We start from the raw sequence: 19,035 nt of genomic DNA, 5'->3' as shown, positions 1-19,035 counted from the left end.
TGGCATTGTCTTTTTTTTTTTTTTTTTTTTTTTTGCAATGTCAACATTGACGAATGAACTACAGGTGGAAAGGTATATAATTAGGCATCTTCTGGTTCTTATTAGAGAAGGATATGGTGTAGGTTACTTGTACATTTTTTCCTATATCAAATATATATATATTTTTTTTTAAAGATGAAACTAAACCAGTTGCGTAATATTACATTGAAATTATACCAAACTTCAGAGATTTAACTTAACTACAGTGCCTTATGGTGGGGTAAGTTAAAACGCTGGCTCAATTTGCCCCACAGCGTTTGCCCCATAGCTGCCATTTTTAACAAAACTAGCTAGCTTGTAGCCCGTAAAACTACCTAGGCTAATATAGCTAAATGATTTGGATGGTTTAATACATTGCTAAATCACCAATATGAATCATAAATATTTTTAGACCTGAACAAATTTGCTATGATGTAACAGCCATTACATCTGTTATGTTAACATTTTACTTTGACAAGCCATAAACAGTTTTTAAAGTAAATTATTGCTTAAAGTAAATTAGTGCTTCACACTTCACACTCCACACGTGTCTTCACAGTCTGTCAGAAATGACGGGTAGTTCCAAAATATATGGTCACATGAGAATAAATGTGTATATTTGCCAAGATAAATGGGGGGGTAAATTTACCAACTGGCCAATTATGTACTCTATCAATGCCCATTAAGCATTGTTCTACCAGACTGCTTCACAACAACATCCCATGAATCCTTAAAATCACAATATTCCTCTTATTCCTTATTTGTAAAGACAAACATTCCACATTCCATGAAACCCCACAATAAGATTAAACACCAATAGCACGCTAGAGCAAGGAAATAAATAGGATATAAAAACATAAACAAAGAAAATATGTTATGATAAATTGTATAAATCAAATGGCAAACTACTTGAATGATTATAATGATAACAAATGTTTGTAAAACACATTTAAGAAAATGAATAAAATAAACAAAACACTAATTTCTCTCTAAACAAAAGTTATTTGACTGATGATGGATGACAGCTAGAGATTCAAGAGGATCAGGAGTCATTGTGATTTTTGTTGTTATGTAGGCTAGGCTATTGTGTGAAAGGATGTGGTGAGTTCATGTAAAGCCACTTTTTGTCAATCAGTCATTCATCCTTTCTGCGTAGTTATGCACAAATGTGATTCTTGTGAAGAAAAGAAAAGAAAAGAAAAGAAAAGAAAAGAAAAGAAAAGAAAAGAAAAGAAAAGCATGACAATCAAAAGACCTGCGACATCGTTCACATTTCAAGCAGCGCAATGGCTCCACCTCCTGGTCAAACGGGAAAAGAACATGTCTGTCTGCATCGAATCTGCGACTGTCGATCTGAAAATAGTGAGACAGCGGCGTGCCGGTAGGATCAAGCCATCACGGACAGAGACCGAGGACCATGACAGACCTCAAAGCGAGCAAAGAGCAGAAGTATGATCGACAGCTCAGGTATGTGTATATCAGTCTGTTAATTAAACCACAGAATAATGTAGTATACATGCACAGTGATTCCATTTCATCATTAGTTTTAGCCTTTCGTATTGCATGAACGTTGACATACATAGAGGCCCATCGGTCATGGCAAGAACTTTAATCATGTCAGAGTTTCATTAGATCTATTCGTCATGCTTTAATTCAATACACTACAGCATAATCAGTCTAACTCCATAGCCTGGTAATAACATAGCTAAACCACTTGACGTATTCATCAGCTTGACTGTTGTCTGTCTGTCTGTCTGTCTGTATTTCTCAGATGATGTTATTATAGCTATTCTTATACAGCGGTTATTGAGTGTTGGTTATTATATGTTTGTATCAGGTTGTGGGGGGATCATGGACAGGAAGCACTTGAAAATGCTCATGTGTGTCTCATCAACGCCACTGCATCTGGCACTGAAATCCTCAAGAACCTTGTACTGCCAGGTATCAGTCTCTCACTCACTGTACACCTCAAATCATGACACTGGGAATCTGTATGGTTTGTTGTGTGAACAGGATATTTTCTGTTCTCCTTCTTAGGAATCGGAGCATTTACCATAGTCGATGGACACAAAGTCTCGGGGGAAGATGTTGGAAACAAGTACTTTTATTGGCCTCATAATCATTATCTTGGTTTCATAATAATCTCAAGTAGATTTTAAGTTTAATAAATGCAGTGTGATGTGTGGATAAATATACCAGAGTGTACAGTGTAGAAAATACTTCTGAAGAAGATATGGTCATGCTTTGATTTATTTTTCTGCAGCTTTTTTCTCAGTAACAGCAATATTGGGAAGGTAAGCAGATCGGTGTGGGTGTTTCAATTAAAAATACTTTTTGAACCTAGTGTGACATATTCTGAATGATGTTGTGCGTATTTTGCAGAACAGGGCTCAGGCTGCTACTGAACTGCTGCAGGAGCTCAACAGTGATGTGTCTGGAAACTTTGTGGAAGAGGTCAGTGTTGATGTCATAAAATGTATTGTGGTTTTACTATCAGTATTAAGACCAGGGGCCAGTTGCATAAACATAGCCAATATGTTAAGACTAGTGTGACTAACTAGCAGTTAGTTTGGGGTAATCAGTCTTACTTTTCGGTATCAAATTAGACCAACATATGTTTTTATGTAACTGACAGTCTTCCTGACAGTTATGAACAAAACTTAAAGGAACTAAAATGATGACTATCTTGTAGGACTGTAGTCTAAATTGAGATTTTTTTAATTACCTTTTTATTTTGTTGTTTATATATTTTTTATTACTTTTTTTTCTCATCAAGAATATAGCCATAGTAGCTGGCATGGCATTAAAATATAAACAGTCAATCAATCAATCAGTCAGTCAACTTTCTGCTTATTTAAAGGCCTAGCGTCTGCTATACAAAAACAGTCAAAAGTTTGGATACTCTTGCTCAAAACTATGAAATTGAAAGTATAGGATTTATGTAGTGACTGAAACAAATCAAAACAATCGTATTGTTCAAAGTTTCCATCATTTGCCAATATTATAGCTAAAAAGTAAAATGTTAGTTGTTTGGGGTGAATCAATAATCCTTTATTCTGAAATTAATACTTTCATTCAGCAAGGATGCATTAAATTGATAAAAAATTGACTGTAAACATTTATAATGCTACAAAAATTCTAATAAACACTGTTCTTCTGAACTTTCTACCAATCAAAGAAACCTGATTTTTTTTTTTAGAAAAATATTAAGCAGCACAACTGTTTTCAGTATTGTTATTAATAAATGTTTCTTGAGAACCAAATCAGCATATTAGAATGATTTCTTAAAAAAAACAGTTGAAAACTGTCGAAAACAGTTATTTTAAATTGTAATAATATTTTACAATTAGATTTATGAAGGATCATGTGACACTATAGACTGGATCATAGGAATAAATTATATTTTAAAATATATTAAAATAGAAAACAGTTATTTTACAGTATGATTGTTTTCAGAAAGTAGGAGCATTCAAAACATTTTTTAAAAAGTCATTTTGACCCAAATGGTTTGAACAGTAAAGCAAGTTGGTGCATTTTTTTTATGAAACTAATAGCGAGCATTTAATCATAAGCCTTTATATTAAAAGGGATTAAAAGGGGCATTCGGCAACTCTAGCTATTTCTTCGCTGCTTTTCACTTTTGTTGTCGCATGTTTTCTCAGCGAGCTCCCCCTACAGCTGTGAGGCGTATATTTCACAACAACGTCATAAGAAAACTCACTTGCGGCCCCTCCTCCCGCTTTCTACCGCTGCTCATGTGCATTTGTTATTATCGGAGCCGGCCAACTTTATCGTGTGGAGCTATGTCTACCGAGGTGGGCAATACATCATACACATTGTGTGTTTATGTCGAAATTGCCGTAAAGCAGTTCGTGTTTCTCGCTCGTTCTCGCTTCTCACGAGACTTCCTGTTTCCAACTTACCAGGACGTTAGTCCTCATGTTGCAAGGTTGGTTTTCCGCCTGGAAACGTTGGGGGGAGCGGGGAAAGTCACCATTATCACCAGTGCAGGTTATTAAACCATCCAAATGATTTCTAAACGGTTTTATTAAGTTGAAATAGTTGCCGAATGCCCCTTTAAGATTGTGAGTGACATAAATTCAGTCAAGTGAGAGTGAGAGGTAGTGTGTCTTTTCGAGTTTTCATCTAAGTATATCTATTTTTTTATTATCTTCAGTGCCCCGATAAGCTTTTGGACAACGACCCTGAGTTTTTTCACAGATTTAGTCTGGTAATTGGCGTCCAGCTTCCAGAAAGGTATTACTAAAACACAAATCTGAATATATTGTGCCTTTATTATTTTACATTTTTAAATGCATTACCAAACAGGTATGTTAAAAAAAAATTTGATATGCTAAAATGTGTTGGGTTGTAGATGCTGTTTTTTCAAATCAGCTTATATTAACATGTTATTTTTTATTTATTTATTGTCAGCACATGCTTGAGGCTGGCCACTGTATTATGGGATGCTGGTGTGCCTTTCCTTGTATGTAGGACATATGGACTCATTGGTTACATGAGGCTGATTGTGAAGGAGCACACAGGTAATAATCATAGTTTCTTGAAGAAATGTGTTTTTATTGGCAATGCAATAGGATGTTTGACTTGTGGTCTCACAACTTGCTAGATGGACTGTTGAGTGTATGTACAATTCTTTACTTTATGAAAGACTATGAATAATGTTTGATGGACATGGGCCTAAACCAGACTTATTATACATAAAGACTTTCTCTCACTGTAGTGGTGGAGTCTCATCCAGATAATGCCTTAGAGGACCTGAGACTAGACCAGCCATTCTCAGAGCTCAAACACCACGTAGAGTCCTATGACCTGGACAACATGGAGAAGAAGGTCAGATTAAAGACTGTCTTTTTGTTTTATGTGACTGACTTTTTAGGGTGTGCATGTACTTAAAATTGATAGCAGTTTAATCTTTATTTTGTTTTAGGATCACAGTCATACACCATGGATCATTGTGGTTGCCAAATACTTGGAAAAGTGGTATAGTGAGGTAATTTTTTGGCATATTCTTAAAAGCTTTCTCACCATGAGACCTCCTAAAAGTCAGACATTTCGATTTATTTATTTTATTTTATTTTATTTTTTGGATCCAGCACAACTCTCAATTACCGAAGAATTATAAGGAGAAGGAAGCTTTTAGACAACTCATTAGAGAAGGTAATATAATGTCTCATATCAGAGATTTGCCATGTTGCCATTCCATTTTCCTTTCAACTCGCGTCTCATTTGTTGAGGGTTTTCCTTTCCTTTTCTCAGGAATTCTAAAGAATGAGAACGGGACACCTGAAGATGAAGAGAACTTTGAGGAGGCGATCAAGAATGTGAACACGGCTCTGAACCCCACCAAGGTGGAGCTCCTCACATGTAAAGAGCTGTAGTTAGAGTTTGTGTTCCTTACATTTGATCTGAATTGAGCTTTGTCCAACTGTGATGTAGGTCTCCAGTGCTGCGGAGGACATTTTAAATGCCGAACAGTGTGAAAACATTACCTCACAGGTTAGTATGGATATGCAAAACTACTCCTAAACTTCCATTTTCCAGCATTCGCATACGTTTGCTGCATTTGGCTCTTATTGGTAATCGGAAATTTCAAATGAAGCAGCTGTTACCTTCTACTTATTCGCCGTGGTAAAATTAATGAATAATGAATGCATGAATATATCTAAACTAAACAAATGACTATCAATGTGTTTGAAAGCAATACATAGTTTGATTTCTAATGTTACCTTTATAAAATAAATATTCCAATTTTCTAGTGCTGTCAAATCGATTAATCACAATTCTAACATAAAAGTTTGTGTTTTATATAATATACTGTATGTATGTGTGTGTATATATATATATATATATATATATATATATATATACATGGGTGTGTGTGTACAGTACACAGATATATTATATACAAACACAAACTTTCATGTTAGATGTGATTAATTGTTTTGACAGCATTTTGTGACCCTTTCTGAAAATACGTAGTCACATGCTACCAAAAACTGCTGCAGATATCCTTATTTAACACTAGAACTCCCAAGGCAGTCATTTTGACTGTTTTAAAATTTTGCAATGTAATAACTTTGTTGAAATAAAACCCATGTAACTATAGGACCCTGACTTTTCCTAAATGTGCCTATATTTTATTCTATCATTGTTATTTTATTAAAATTTCAAGACACAAAAGAGTTTTGAGTATTTCTATCTAGAATGGCCATAACAGTCATACAGACCGTATGCATTACAGACCGTGTGTCGGTTGCTCCTTTTTCCACTCTTGAAGATGCATCACCGTTGACTAGCAACAATTTCGCTTGTTTTTTGTTTAGTCTATTGCAAAGCTGAAATCTAGCTTTAGCTTCGAGCTAAACCCAAATTGAAATATTGAAAAGAGAATATCAGAACAATGTCAGCAAGAAGAATGACAGCCACAGAGGCTTTAGCCATGCTTCTGAGCCTTGATGAGGCTGAGTGGTTGTTGGCTAACTAATACATTTTTACATACACCATAATTAAAATGTAGTGTTCTGATGTTTATTATCACCTATCCTAACATTACAGATCCATTTATTCTTAGATTTGATATAGCTTATTGAAATTATATGCAAATAATGTATGAGCAGTCAGAATGACTGCTCTGGCCATTATAGTAGTTATAGAATTCCGCGAGTCCTAGTGTTAAAGTGTAATTACATTTATCTCCCCTTGTGAGATTTTTTTTTTTTTATATATATAATATCAGTTTATGGATCACCAGCAACTTTAATTTTTCTTATGATAGAGCGCATCCTTCTGGGTGATGGCACATGGAGTGCAGGACTTTGTTCGGAATGAGGGGAACGGAAACCTCCCTGTGCGAGGAACCATCCCAGACATGATCGCTGATTCAGACAAATTCATCAAGTTACAAAACGTGTAGGTATTCAGCTTTCAAATCACAGTGAGTCAGGAAACTGAATTAGTAGTGATGTGTTTGTGAAATTTGCCTGCTATTGTAAATTAACAAACAGTTGATACTGGTCAGGTGATTGCTATATCAGAGGAAAATGGTGTGACAATTATCCCTTGGCTTCAGATAAAATGTCCTACTGACTGTGATTTTGGTAAAATTGCATTTGTTTGACGCTTTCAATTTCAGCTACAGAGACAAAGCCATGAAGGACACAGCAGTTGTGTCCAAACATGTTGAAACGCTTCTACAATCAGTTGGCAAGGTATTCACATAATCAACATACTCTTGTGTAAAAACTGCAGTTTATATCTTTTATTTGCACATTAATATTAATGATCTGAACTATCTGTTTATTCCAAAGACTCCAGAGAGCATCTCTGAACAGGAAATCAAACTCTTCTGTAAGTACAGAATAAGTACAGAATGCACACTTCCATAATTTGCTCTCAGATGACAATTATTTTAGTTTTGGGGCTTTGTCAACTAGTATTCCAACATTAAAGGCTTGATGCCAAATTACTTTCTCCAGCTCAACTGTGATACAACTGAAGTGTGCCTTAAATTGAACAGTACAGTCCACATTTTCTGAAGAGACATAACTGCTTTTTACTCTGAAAAGATTTAATTTAGGCTTTTATTCACATATAAACATTCATCAACTTACACAGCAGTTATGATCAACAAATCCTCAAGCATGTTCTCTTGACGTGTGAGAACCAATGAAGTTCATTCTCGTGTTATGCATCATATTTGAGCTTACACCAATGAGGTTTGTTCTCGCACATCAAGCATGTTCCGTTAAGTTTGTTTATGTTCTCTGATCAATGTTTATATGTGAATAAAATTCTAAATTAGTGTTGTCAAATGTACAGACTTCGGTACCAAGTTGGTACCAAATTTTAAAAAATGTGAAGCTTTGAGCACTGTTGAGCTCCTCTGATTGGTCATTGTGTTCATGCGCTCATCGGATATGTCTGTGATTGGCTACATTGATGAGCACTTCAAAAACGTTTTGTAGCCAAGTCGGTACTTTTGACAACACTAGCCTGAATTCAATCTGTTCATATGAGGTGATCATGTCTCTTCAGAAAATTTTAGACTAAACCACTCAATTCATATGGATTAGTTTTGCGATCTCTTTATGAACCTTTTGAAACTTCAAAGTGGTGGTTGCATATGGAGCTAGAAATGTGTCTTTATTACATGTGAGAAAATAAATGATCTGAGAGAAAAAAAAAAAGTTTGAGAGAAAAAGTTATCACACTGATAGCAAAAAAGCATTTCATGAGAGAAAAAAGAATATTTGAGAGAAAAAGTTTTCATACCAATAGCAAAAAATAATATTTGAGACTAAAAAAAGTTTTGAGAGAAAGTATTTTCTCATAGAACATAAAAAAATATAAATTTGAAATTTTTTAAATTATTTCTGAGAAAAAAAATCTCTCTTAAAATACTTGGAAAAAAAATCTCAAATATATATTTTTTGCTATCAGTGTGAAAACATTTTCTCTAAAAATAAAAAGTGTTTCTCTCAAAACGCTTTTCTTTGCTCTCGATGCAATTTTTTGCTCTCGTGTCAGGATTTTGCTTTAGCTGTGAAAATTGTGTCATGGGCGGGCCACGTTCTTTTTTTTCCTTTTGGAACGTTCCTATTGGCCAGTCGGGTGAGCATCGTCTTGTCTTAGGAGTCGAACTGAATCATTACACCATTGTTCGCGTTCGGTTCACCTAGATAGATGCAGTCTCTGCCTTAGAGTTTAGATTCTCTGCCCGAGCCCAGGCCCGACCTCGGGCCGATATTTCCCGTCACCATCCTCGGGCCAGGCCGGGCTTTTGATCTAGAGACGTGCTCCCAACGCAAGAGAGTGTGGCGCGGGACTAGGTTTGATGGCCGAGTGCGAGCGCGGGCGCGGGCTGTAATGCACTCACTCTGTGTGTGTGGGTTCCGGGAGAATAAAACGATTTGTGGGACTCCCGCAAACTAGAAATATCTATGAATAAAACATAAAAACTAATACATTTTTATTCATCTGTTGCAGAAAAACAACAAGAACAACTAAAACAAAATACAAATGATTTACAGGCCAGAGTTTTGTTTTATAACATGTTTGCAGCGTTGAGCGATGTAGCCAATCACAGACATATGTGTTGATTTCATGAACGCAATGGCCAATCAGAAGCATTTAAGATAGTCTCCCCTCACTGCTCAAAACGGACTTTTTGTTCAGAGCTGAATTCTGTATGCTGGCAAATCCTCTAATTATAACAAACAAAGTGTATATATTATGAAAGATTCATTGTGCAGTCAGCGTCATTGATAATAACAGAGATGTGTGAGATCGCGATGAACTGATGTCAGCTTTAGGGATTTTTCAGGGAGCGCACTTTGCGCGCATTCAGTCATGCCAAACCATGCACTCAGTAGCTGCTTGATTTTATGTTATAACAGTGGTTTGTGTGTTAATGCTTTAATAACACATAATTTATCAGGAGCATTTATGCTGATGTGTATGATGGCGACACGTAGGCTAACTTGAAAGTATTTGGAGGTGCAGAACAGAGGAGGAGGAGAAAGTAACATAGAAAGTAGTTGAGAACGTCAGTTATAACGACCCACGTATTAAAATGGTCGGGACTCGGGTTTAAATCGGGCTCGGGCTCATAATTATTGTTAATGCGTCGGGCTGGGCTCGGACACAACGTGCACGGGCTCGGGTAGGATCGGGCTTGATTTTTTGGGCCTGATCTAAGCTCTAAGTCGAGCACGGACACTCCAATGTTTGGGTAAGATGATGACACACACAACTGGATGTTAGCTGGCTGAGCAAGTTCAGCATCACTGAAGATTAAACATTAAAAATAGCACTCATATTCATGAATGAATGTGTATTATATTATTAGCTTGCTAATCGCTAGTAAAGCTAATTATTAATTAGCCATCATGCTAGGTAAACTTGCATGAGTGCTATTGTTTAATGTGTAATCTTCAGTGATGCTGAACTTGCTCAGCCAGCTACCCATCGAGTTGTGTGTGTGTCATCATCTGCAGAGACGGCATCTATCTAGGTGAACCGAACGCGAACAATGGTGTAATGATTCAGTTCGACTCCTAAGACAAGACGATGCTCACCCGACTGGCCAATAGGAACGTTCCAATAGGAAAAAAAAGAACGTGGCCCGCCCATGACACAATTTTCACAGCTAAAGCAAAATCCTGACACGAGAGCAAAAAATTGCATCGAGAGCAAAGAAAAGCGTTTTGAGAGAAACACTTTTTATTTTTAGAGAAAATGTTTTCACACTGATAGCAAAAAATATATATTCGAGATTTTTTTCAAAGTATTTTGAGAGAGATTTTTTTTCTCAGAAATAATTTAAAAAATTTCAAATTTATATTTTTTTATGTTCTATGAGAAAATACTTTATCTCAAAACTTTTTTAGTCTCAAATATTATTTTTTGCTATTGGTATGAAAACTTTTTCTCTCAAATATTCTTTTTTCTCTCATGAAATGCTTTTTTGCTATCAGTGTGATAACTTTTTCTCTCAAACTTTTTTTCTTCTCTCAGATCATTTATTTTCTCGCATGTAATAAAGACACATTTCTAGCTCCATAGTTGCATAGCTGTCAACGGAGGGACAGAACGCTCTCAGATTTCATTCAGAATATCTTCATTTGCATTTCGAAGACAAACGAAAGGCTTACGGGTTTGGAACGGAATTAGTGTCATGAATTAATTACAGAATTTTCACTTTTGGGTGAACTATCCCTTTAAAGGGTTAGTTCGGCCATTTAAGACATGAAGTTGTATGTAATCCTTACCAGCACTATAGTGCATACACACTGACCCACTCTGTAGTCACCTCCCTGGTCAGAGTTCTGGCCGCTGGAGGTTTTTCAACAAAGTACTCCCGGTTATTTTCCGGGGCCACAAAACTGTGCGTTTTTACGTGAAAAAATGATTTGCGTTTCAAAGCTTGATTAATTTACCACACAAAAAACACGCCGGTCAAAATTCATACCTCAGTTTTAATCGGCACTATTTTCTATCCATTTCTATCAACCCGCGCTGCTGTCACCGTCAACAGTGCGCACGTTCCGATCAGCTGTTGATAGCGCGACTCGCTGACAACATGTCTGACTGCGAAACTTCTGATGATGAAACCAATTTTAGCACAATGTCAGACGGAACAGATGAGGATGAAAGTAATTTTAGCACAACGCCAAAGGGATATCTTTATGAACCGGAGTATACAAGATCATATCAAATGTTACTGATTGCAACACAAAACCTCAATTGTGTGTGTGTTCAATCAAATAGTTTTCTCAGTAAATTGTACAAATATCCCTATATACTGTTTTTATATTAGACATCTTTTCACGTGTTTTAAAATGGAATCTAAACATCAGCTTGTTTACCGTACAGTTTAGACATGGGATCATAAAGTTAGTAAATAGAGCTTACCCGTGGTACTGGTACAGCAAAACTCTTTAATTTTCCTTTTCCTCATTGGTTGGGGATGTAATCGTCTTCGCTGAAGTGAGCACTACACACACGAAAATCCTTTATTCTGGATATTTTAGCTCCCGCAGAGTAGTCGATGGCAACCAGCCAAAGCTGTCTCATAGTTATTTTCGAAACAGGAAAACGATGGAATCTGAACTTTGATCCCGGCACATCCTTGTGGTCACAGCCTGGGAATTTACAAGTTCGCACCATTGTTAATTTAATACTTTTTACGTTACATTTTTTCACGTAAAAACGCACAGTTTTGTGGCCCCGGAAAATAACCGGGAGTACTTTAGTGAAAAACTTCCAGCGGCCAGAACTCTGACCAGGGAGGTGACAACAGAGTGGGTCAGTGTGTATGCACTATAGTGCTGGTAAGGATGGCATACAACTTCATGTCTTAAATGGGCGAACTAACCCTTTAAATGTGCTTCAGAAATAATGTTTACTTTTACTAACACTGAAAAATCCCTTGATCTACTGCATCATGTTTCCTATTCCATTAGTATGTTTGCATGCATGATGTTCATGGTTCCAGCAGTTATTTTTTCCCATTTTTGGGAATGCTAACAGGTAGCTTTCTTCACATATATTTTTAACTTCCTTGGTAATGCCTATTGTGTGGTGTTTTGTGTCCCACAGGTAAGAACGCAGCTTTCCTCCGAGTGGTGTGCTGCAGATCTCTGGCAGAAGAGTACAGTGCGGACACTTTCAATAAAGATGAAATCAGTACGTTTTCTCTACGGTTCTCTTCCTGACTATGGCTTATATCAGTTTGTAAATGTTATGGTCACTGTACAGGATTGTTTAGATGGATTTACTAACATAGAATATGATTGTTCATTGTTGTGTACATGCGTGCTTGGGTGTTGCTGTGTGTATTTAAGCAGTTGTTTTTGTCTCCATAGCCTCCTGTATGGATAGCCTGGACAGTGAGATGGTTCTGTACCTCATGCTCCGCTCAGTAGATCGCTTCTATCAGCAACACTCACGTTACCCAGGTCAGAGGGGTTATCAAAATGGGCAAAAACAATTGATCATCAAGAAACATCTTAACCACAGCATAGTGTTTAAAATATCCCTCAAGCTTTTAAATCCCTCATTGTTTAAATCATCAAGCATTTTTGTATGATAAACTCAACTTGGATTTGTCATTATAAATAAAATAATGGGGGGGGGGGGGGGGGTACTATGGTACCATTCATTATTACTGTCATTCAGCAAGGCTGCATTAAATTGATCAAAAGTAACAGTAAAAACATTTATAATGTTAAAAAGATTTCTAGTTCAAATAAATGTTGTTCTTTTGAATTTTCTATTTATCAAACAATCCTGAAAAAAAATTACAGTTTCTACAAAAATATTAAACTGATTTGAACATTGATTATAATAATGTAGTATCGTGAGCACTGAATACTGGAGTAATAATGCTGAAGATCCAGCTGTCATCACAGGAATAAATTACATTTAAAAATATATTAAAATAGAAAACTTTACAAAAAAAATTAATCATATTTCAGAATATTTTTACTGTATTTTTGATCAAATAAATCCAGCCTTGGTGAGCATATGAGACTTCTTTCATGTTACATGCACTATGCTTCTCTATCACCAGTAGAGTGTGTGTGTGTGTGTGTGTGTGTGTGTGTGTGTGTGTGTGTGTGTGTGTGTGTGTGTGTGTGTGTGTGTGTGTGTGTGTGTGTGTGTGTGTGTGTGTGTGTGTGTGTGTGTGTGTGTGTGTGTGTGTGTGTGTACATTTATATCTCATATATATATATATATATATATATATACATGCATATGAACTCTGTCACTCTGATATAATAGAGTGTAATGTTTTTCTCAGGTGTCTACAATTACCAGGTGGAAGAAGACATTAACAAACTCAAGCTGTGTGTAAACAGTCTTCTACAGGAGTACGGTCTGAACGTCAATGTGAAAGATGACTACGTCCATGAGTTGTAAGCTTAGGCTCAGAGTTACAACTGCTCAGAACTCTTTGGATTGAAGCAGGGCAAACTAAATATTTATATTAAAATTTGTTTTGTAATATTGATAATAAAAAGCACAGGTTCTCCTGGTTACTCTGTTTATAATCAAATGGTAACAGTATAAATGTTATTTTCATATCATTCAGTTGCCGTTATGGAGCTGCTGAGCCACACACTGTTGCAGCTTTTATGGGAGGTGAGTGTTTATGTATTTATTCAGAAGCCTGCAAAACACTCCATCATACACTCATAATGCATACTGTGACATCCTCTACTATATGGATTGTATTGTATAAATGCAGATCATATTCTTCTTTACTGCTGCCATTATTATATTCATTATAACTGTCAGATAGCATTTAAAGAACTTAGCAAAAGCCAGGTGTAAATGCATCCAAGATGCATTTATCTTTCTTGAGTTCATTTTGTGATCGGATCAACGGAACCACATTTACAGGTGGTCAGGGACAAATTCTGAACACATTCAATGAAGATGTAAATGCTAATGTGTTTTCGTTATCTGTATTCAACTGCCTAAGTAGCTGAATGAGTGATGTGCTACAAATAATCATTATCTGTCACTCACAGAGTGGGTTGTACATTTTCTATCAGACTGTATTTATTTCCATTTGACATTGATGTGCCAAGCCATATCTGCGTTTTCTTTTCTGTGTTCACAGTGAGAAAAAGACAAAAGACACCGTAGTCGTATGGTCTAGTCAACTGATTTAATGAACAATAACCTATGAATTATTCATTTGAATCTCTAGTTGCTTTTCCCAAATCCTGGCTCATGTCTCTGTCTTTGTCCATTTGAATGGAAGCTCTTCATTTTATTTAGTTATTTTTACTTCTAATTCCTATTTAGCATCCTTTACTGTCAGAATCTTTCTTAAATAGTGAACATAAAATTAGGTCAATTACTGAAAACGTTTGGTTAACCCAACCTTAAATGTATTATGTAAGTGATGTTTCCACTGCCATCTCAATACAATTACATTGGAGTCGTATTGCATATCTAGAAACCATCCAGATATGCAACAACTTGGCAATGCCATTTGTCAAGGTGCCCTTTGTTTGTCTTTTGTTGCAGGATCAGCGGCTCAAGAAGCCATCAAAATCATCACGCACCAGTTTGTACCTTTCAACAACACGTTCCTCTATAACGCCATGTCACAGACCTCTGCTACGTTTCAGCTGTAGATCAATCATCCCATCTGTTTGTTCATTCCTCTATCAAAGTGTTGGCCTCAAATTGGCACTCAAGTTTGTTTATACTTGCTTTGATTGATGGTGTCGCTTTTTGACACGACTAGAACTGATGCTGCACACTGAATAAACCATGTATCTCCAAAGCTTTTGTATGTGTGCTCTTTTCACAACAGTCTGAATGTCTCTCTGCACTGTCATGTACATACATTTGTTTCATAAATGTCCTAACCAGGTGTTAGACCGTTTTATAATTACAATGTCTCTCATTCTGTAATCTCCCTGTGCACTCAGCCTTCATTGTTAGATATAAATCCAACATTTTCTCATGGTAATTGTAGAACTACTGTTTATATATATCATATAATTTTTCTAAATATGTCCCAGCAGTGTTAAGCTCTTGTGTGGTGTGCTGGTGCTGTTTGTTTAGGTAGATTACAGAGTTATTTCCTGTTGTAGGGTGGAGTGCTGTGTTTCTATGGCCGGTCTAAAGGCAGACAGCTGTCTGTGGTTTTCAGAGAATAGCTAGGTTTTCCTCACAGGGAGTCTAGATACAGGAAAGGACACAATCAGTGGCATGTAAATGTATATTTTTACTCATTCCCAAGCCTCCAAGAATCCAAAACTTTTTGAATGACCTGGTTTACCCAGGAAAAGTTATAGAAAAGTCAGGACACTCCCATCAGTGTGTTTTTTAAAGTCAAAATCCAGTGGAGGGCACCCTCTCTCTCTCTTTTTTTTTTTTTTGAACATTCTTACCCATGTTTTTGTTTCTTTCTTTTTTTTGCACATTCCAATGTAGAGTGGATAATTCATAACTGCAGGGTCTCCTTAAATTGATTTGTTGTGGAGAACAATGTAAATAAGAAACCAAGCCACATTGTTCAGTTTCCACTTCACTGTTTTCACAGAATCGGAAATGTTTAAACTGTCTCCTCTCTCCTGACTAGTATATAGATGACTGTGTTACAAAAGTTTCCCTGTGACCCGTGAGGATGGTGTATCTGGGCCGTGTTTATGAAGGATTGCTGCGCTCAGCCTGCAGCTTTAAGATTAGATTAGATTCAACTTTATTTTCTAACCCAATGGAAATTACCCAAAGGTGATTTACCCCTTCTAGACCAAAAATGACATTGAAAGCATGACTAACTAGCAGATTGAAACCATCTCATGGATCTCTTGTTTGGAATGATGTGCACGGTTTGGGCTTTTTTGGCAAAATCTTCAGTTGGTCTCATACTTGCCAGTGTTATTTTAGTATTATTTGTCTACCATTACAGTATGTATTAATATCTTACATTTTTATCTTAAAAAATATATTTTTAGATTGTCAGTTTTCATTCTAATTTTAGTTTAAGTTTTAGTCATTTCAGTAGTTATATAAATATATTTTTGTAATTAAATGAGAATCCCATTCCCACACATGTGATAGTGTGGGACAATGTCAGTTTCCACTGAGCTGCTCAGGTAAGGGAATGGTTTAACATCAATGGGCAGTTTATGAATTTGTACATCCCTCCATACTCGCCTTTCCTGAATCCGATTGAGGAGTTTTTCTCCTCTTGGAGATGGAAAGTTTATGATAGACAACCCTACACCGGAGTAAATCTGCTGCAAGCCATGGATTTAGCCTGTGGTGATATTGGTGAGGAATCATGTCAGGGCTGGATACACAAGAGGCTTCTTCCCCCGTTGCCTCACGAGGGAAAATATTGCTTGTGATGTCGACGAAGTGCTCTGGCCTGACCCAGGCCAAAGACAAGAAGCACATTGATCACAGGTTTACTCCTATCATTTGTGTCCCTTTGAGTATCGTATACTGTAGTACAGTTCACTGCTGTAGACTGTACAATGAAAAAAATATGATTTTTTTTTTGAGATTTAAAATGTAGTTCTCCCTGAGAACTATATGTTTTGAACAATGTGTTTTAATTTTTTTGGTGTATTGTTTACTGACTGCTTGATAGTGTATAGCATTTTGATCACTTTGTTTATGATTTGAGAGCAGTGTTTGATTTTGAACACAGGTAAAACTGTTTTGAGCGGAAAGTTTCATTTTGCAAGAGGAGTCAGAGGTTTTGTAAATAGTGCTTGAAGATGAGGTTTTGTGTTTAATGTTTTGAAAAAATGGAGCAAGGTTTCAGAAATTGTGTTTTAGAAATTGAGAAAAACTGTATTATTATTATTATTATTATTAGGGCTACTTGAAGTATACTCTACTGTACAGTAGTAGCCTAATATATTTCTGTTATATTTTCTTCAAGTTATAGGCTACCAAACTTTTAGAAGTTGTCATGAAGACTTTAAAGTTTGTGATAATACGAATGAATGACGATAGGTGTATCAAATGAAATGGTACAATTCTTGTGAAGTGACTCTCATAAATGCTCTGTGATGAAGTTTGAATGTGTGCCATACATGTCCTCCTCATAGGCGCTGAAAACACCATGAGTGTCACACACGCTTCAGTGTAAAGTAGAGCACACATTGAGCGCTCATTTATTTGAGCTTTATTATTCATAGACACTAGTAGGACATATCGAGATTTGATTCATTGTGCATCCCTACTTTTGATTTATTCATGCAAAAATGGCCAAATTCCGTGACGTTCCACTTTACATTAGGCTATAAGTTACATTTGTGATTGGATTCCACGGGGTGAATTTATGAATGAAAGTTTGAATGTTCTGTCACAAAAGATGTCAAGATGTTATGCTAGAGGGTATACCTGCGTATCAAGGCCACACCACTGGAGTCAACTATAAAGATGGATGTCCTCCTGTAAATGGTCACACTCTACAGCCATTCTGTATGACCGTATGATTGCTGGCCTTTTCTTGCAATAAAATAAATACCCTTTAAAGACAATTGGTACATGTTTGTCTCTTATTCAGTGATGTAAAATTGTTTGCCACCACACAAGCTAACAAATGTAAAACAGAACACATAGCACAAATAATCACACTTGATTTCTTTTTTTGATGGGATAAAAATGAAAACCGTTATATGATTGAAGAGAAATACCATTAATGATTGAAGATCACTATATAAATCTTCACAGAACCTACAGTTTGGATCTTTCAATGTCACTCAATATTTCTGGTTCACAACTGTTGTTTCTTCAATTTGCTCACAAACTCCAGTGTTGTTGTTTTTTTCTTTCTTTCTTTTTAGTCTTACAATTACAAAATCAAGACACAGGTTAAGAGCAATAAGATGAGCAGAAATGTTGTTTTTGCTTTATTTGGTCAACTATACTGAACATTTACCAAGCAAGAAAAAGGACAAGAAAAAGATACAAAGAAATTAAATAAATAAATAAAATACGAACAACATGTATTTGCTTGTATATTTCTTTACAAACAAGATTCATTCAGACTCCAAACACATATTAGTTTAGCAGATTCATAACCATTGCAACGCTCCTTCACACTCCAATGCAAACGGCTTGTGCTATAGTCAGTCTGTGGACGCAGGGAAAACCACCAAAGCAGTTGTGCACTTCAAAAGGAAGAGACTTCAGTGGACAAAATATATGAGTAAGCAAGTATGATTTTGTTCACGTGAAAGATTCATTTAACTCAGAGATTCATTTATGAACCAATAGTATAGCACGTTTCCTAACAGCTATCAGAAATGCTGGCCTTAACATACACCACGTGTACGATCCCCTTAAAGGCAATTAGAGTAATATATTGCCTTTTGTCTAGATGCGCACACACACACATACACACACACACACACACACACACACACACACACACACACACACACACACACACACACACACACACACACACACACACACACACACACACACACACACACACACACACACACACACACACACACACTCTACTGGTGATAGAGAAGCATAGTGCATGTAACATATAGGGCTCTAATTGACTTACAGTTGATATCATGTATTGTTTGTTTACATTTAAATGAGCCTCAACATTCTATGTCAGTCCAGCAACATATGTTGATTTTTGAAATAAAAACAACTGTCCCTGAAGCCTTGAAGTCTATTCTCACAACTCTACAATTTGCTAAGTCAAATTTTTCCAATTTGGAAAGTTATTCTTGATGTATTATCATGGAGCAGCGTCGCCCAAGAAGAACCAGGGCTCTTCCCACACACCTGAGGGGATTCTTATTGGAGGGGGTCTCTTCCACTCCAGACCCCTGTGAGCTTTCACATCTGGCAGCTGTGATCGGGTTGGATCACACTTACAGCTGCATCTCTGCGAAAGCTCAAAGATCCAACGATTTGGAGGAGCGCTACCTGAAGGACGCTGCTGTTCTTCCCGACATCCGTCCAGCAGCCTCGGTCTCTTCA

The 19,035-nt window shown here is 36.5% G+C and overlaps 1 protein-coding gene across 2 annotated transcripts; it reads left to right on the top strand.

The window, feature by feature from the left end:
* Positions 1-1,337: 1,337 nt before the first annotated feature.
* On the top strand, positions 1,338-14,842 carry nae1 (nedd8 activating enzyme E1 subunit 1). 2 transcript variants are annotated; one of them, XM_077229281.1, is made up of 20 exons: positions 1,338-1,485; positions 1,856-1,959; positions 2,056-2,116; positions 2,282-2,312; positions 2,401-2,472; positions 4,196-4,275; positions 4,453-4,562; positions 4,760-4,869; positions 4,967-5,029; positions 5,133-5,196; positions 5,296-5,387; positions 5,476-5,535; positions 6,815-6,948; positions 7,172-7,247; positions 7,347-7,386; positions 12,139-12,225; positions 12,405-12,497; positions 13,343-13,457; positions 13,634-13,683; positions 14,581-14,842. In XM_077229281.1, exons 1-20 carry the CDS (start codon positions 1,436-1,438, stop codon positions 14,688-14,690), a joined length of 1,602 nt encoding a protein of 533 aa, XP_077085396.1. In that variant the 5' UTR covers positions 1,338-1,435; the 3' UTR covers positions 14,691-14,842. The 2 variants fall into 2 exon arrangements, with proteins under 2 accessions (XP_077085396.1, XP_077085397.1); XM_077229282.1 differs by having other exon boundaries at positions 1,383-1,467.
* The last annotated feature ends 4,193 nt before the right edge of the window (positions 14,843-19,035 follow it).

The sequence above is a fragment of the Siphateles boraxobius genome, unplaced genomic scaffold (assembly GCF_051911475.1).
Source record: "Siphateles boraxobius isolate OS27281-9 unplaced genomic scaffold, OSU_SipBor_1 130, whole genome shotgun sequence".
NCBI classification, from domain to species: domain Eukaryota; kingdom Metazoa; phylum Chordata; class Actinopteri; order Cypriniformes; family Leuciscidae; genus Siphateles; species Siphateles boraxobius.
This window is presented reverse-complemented; position numbering and strand designations above follow the sequence as displayed.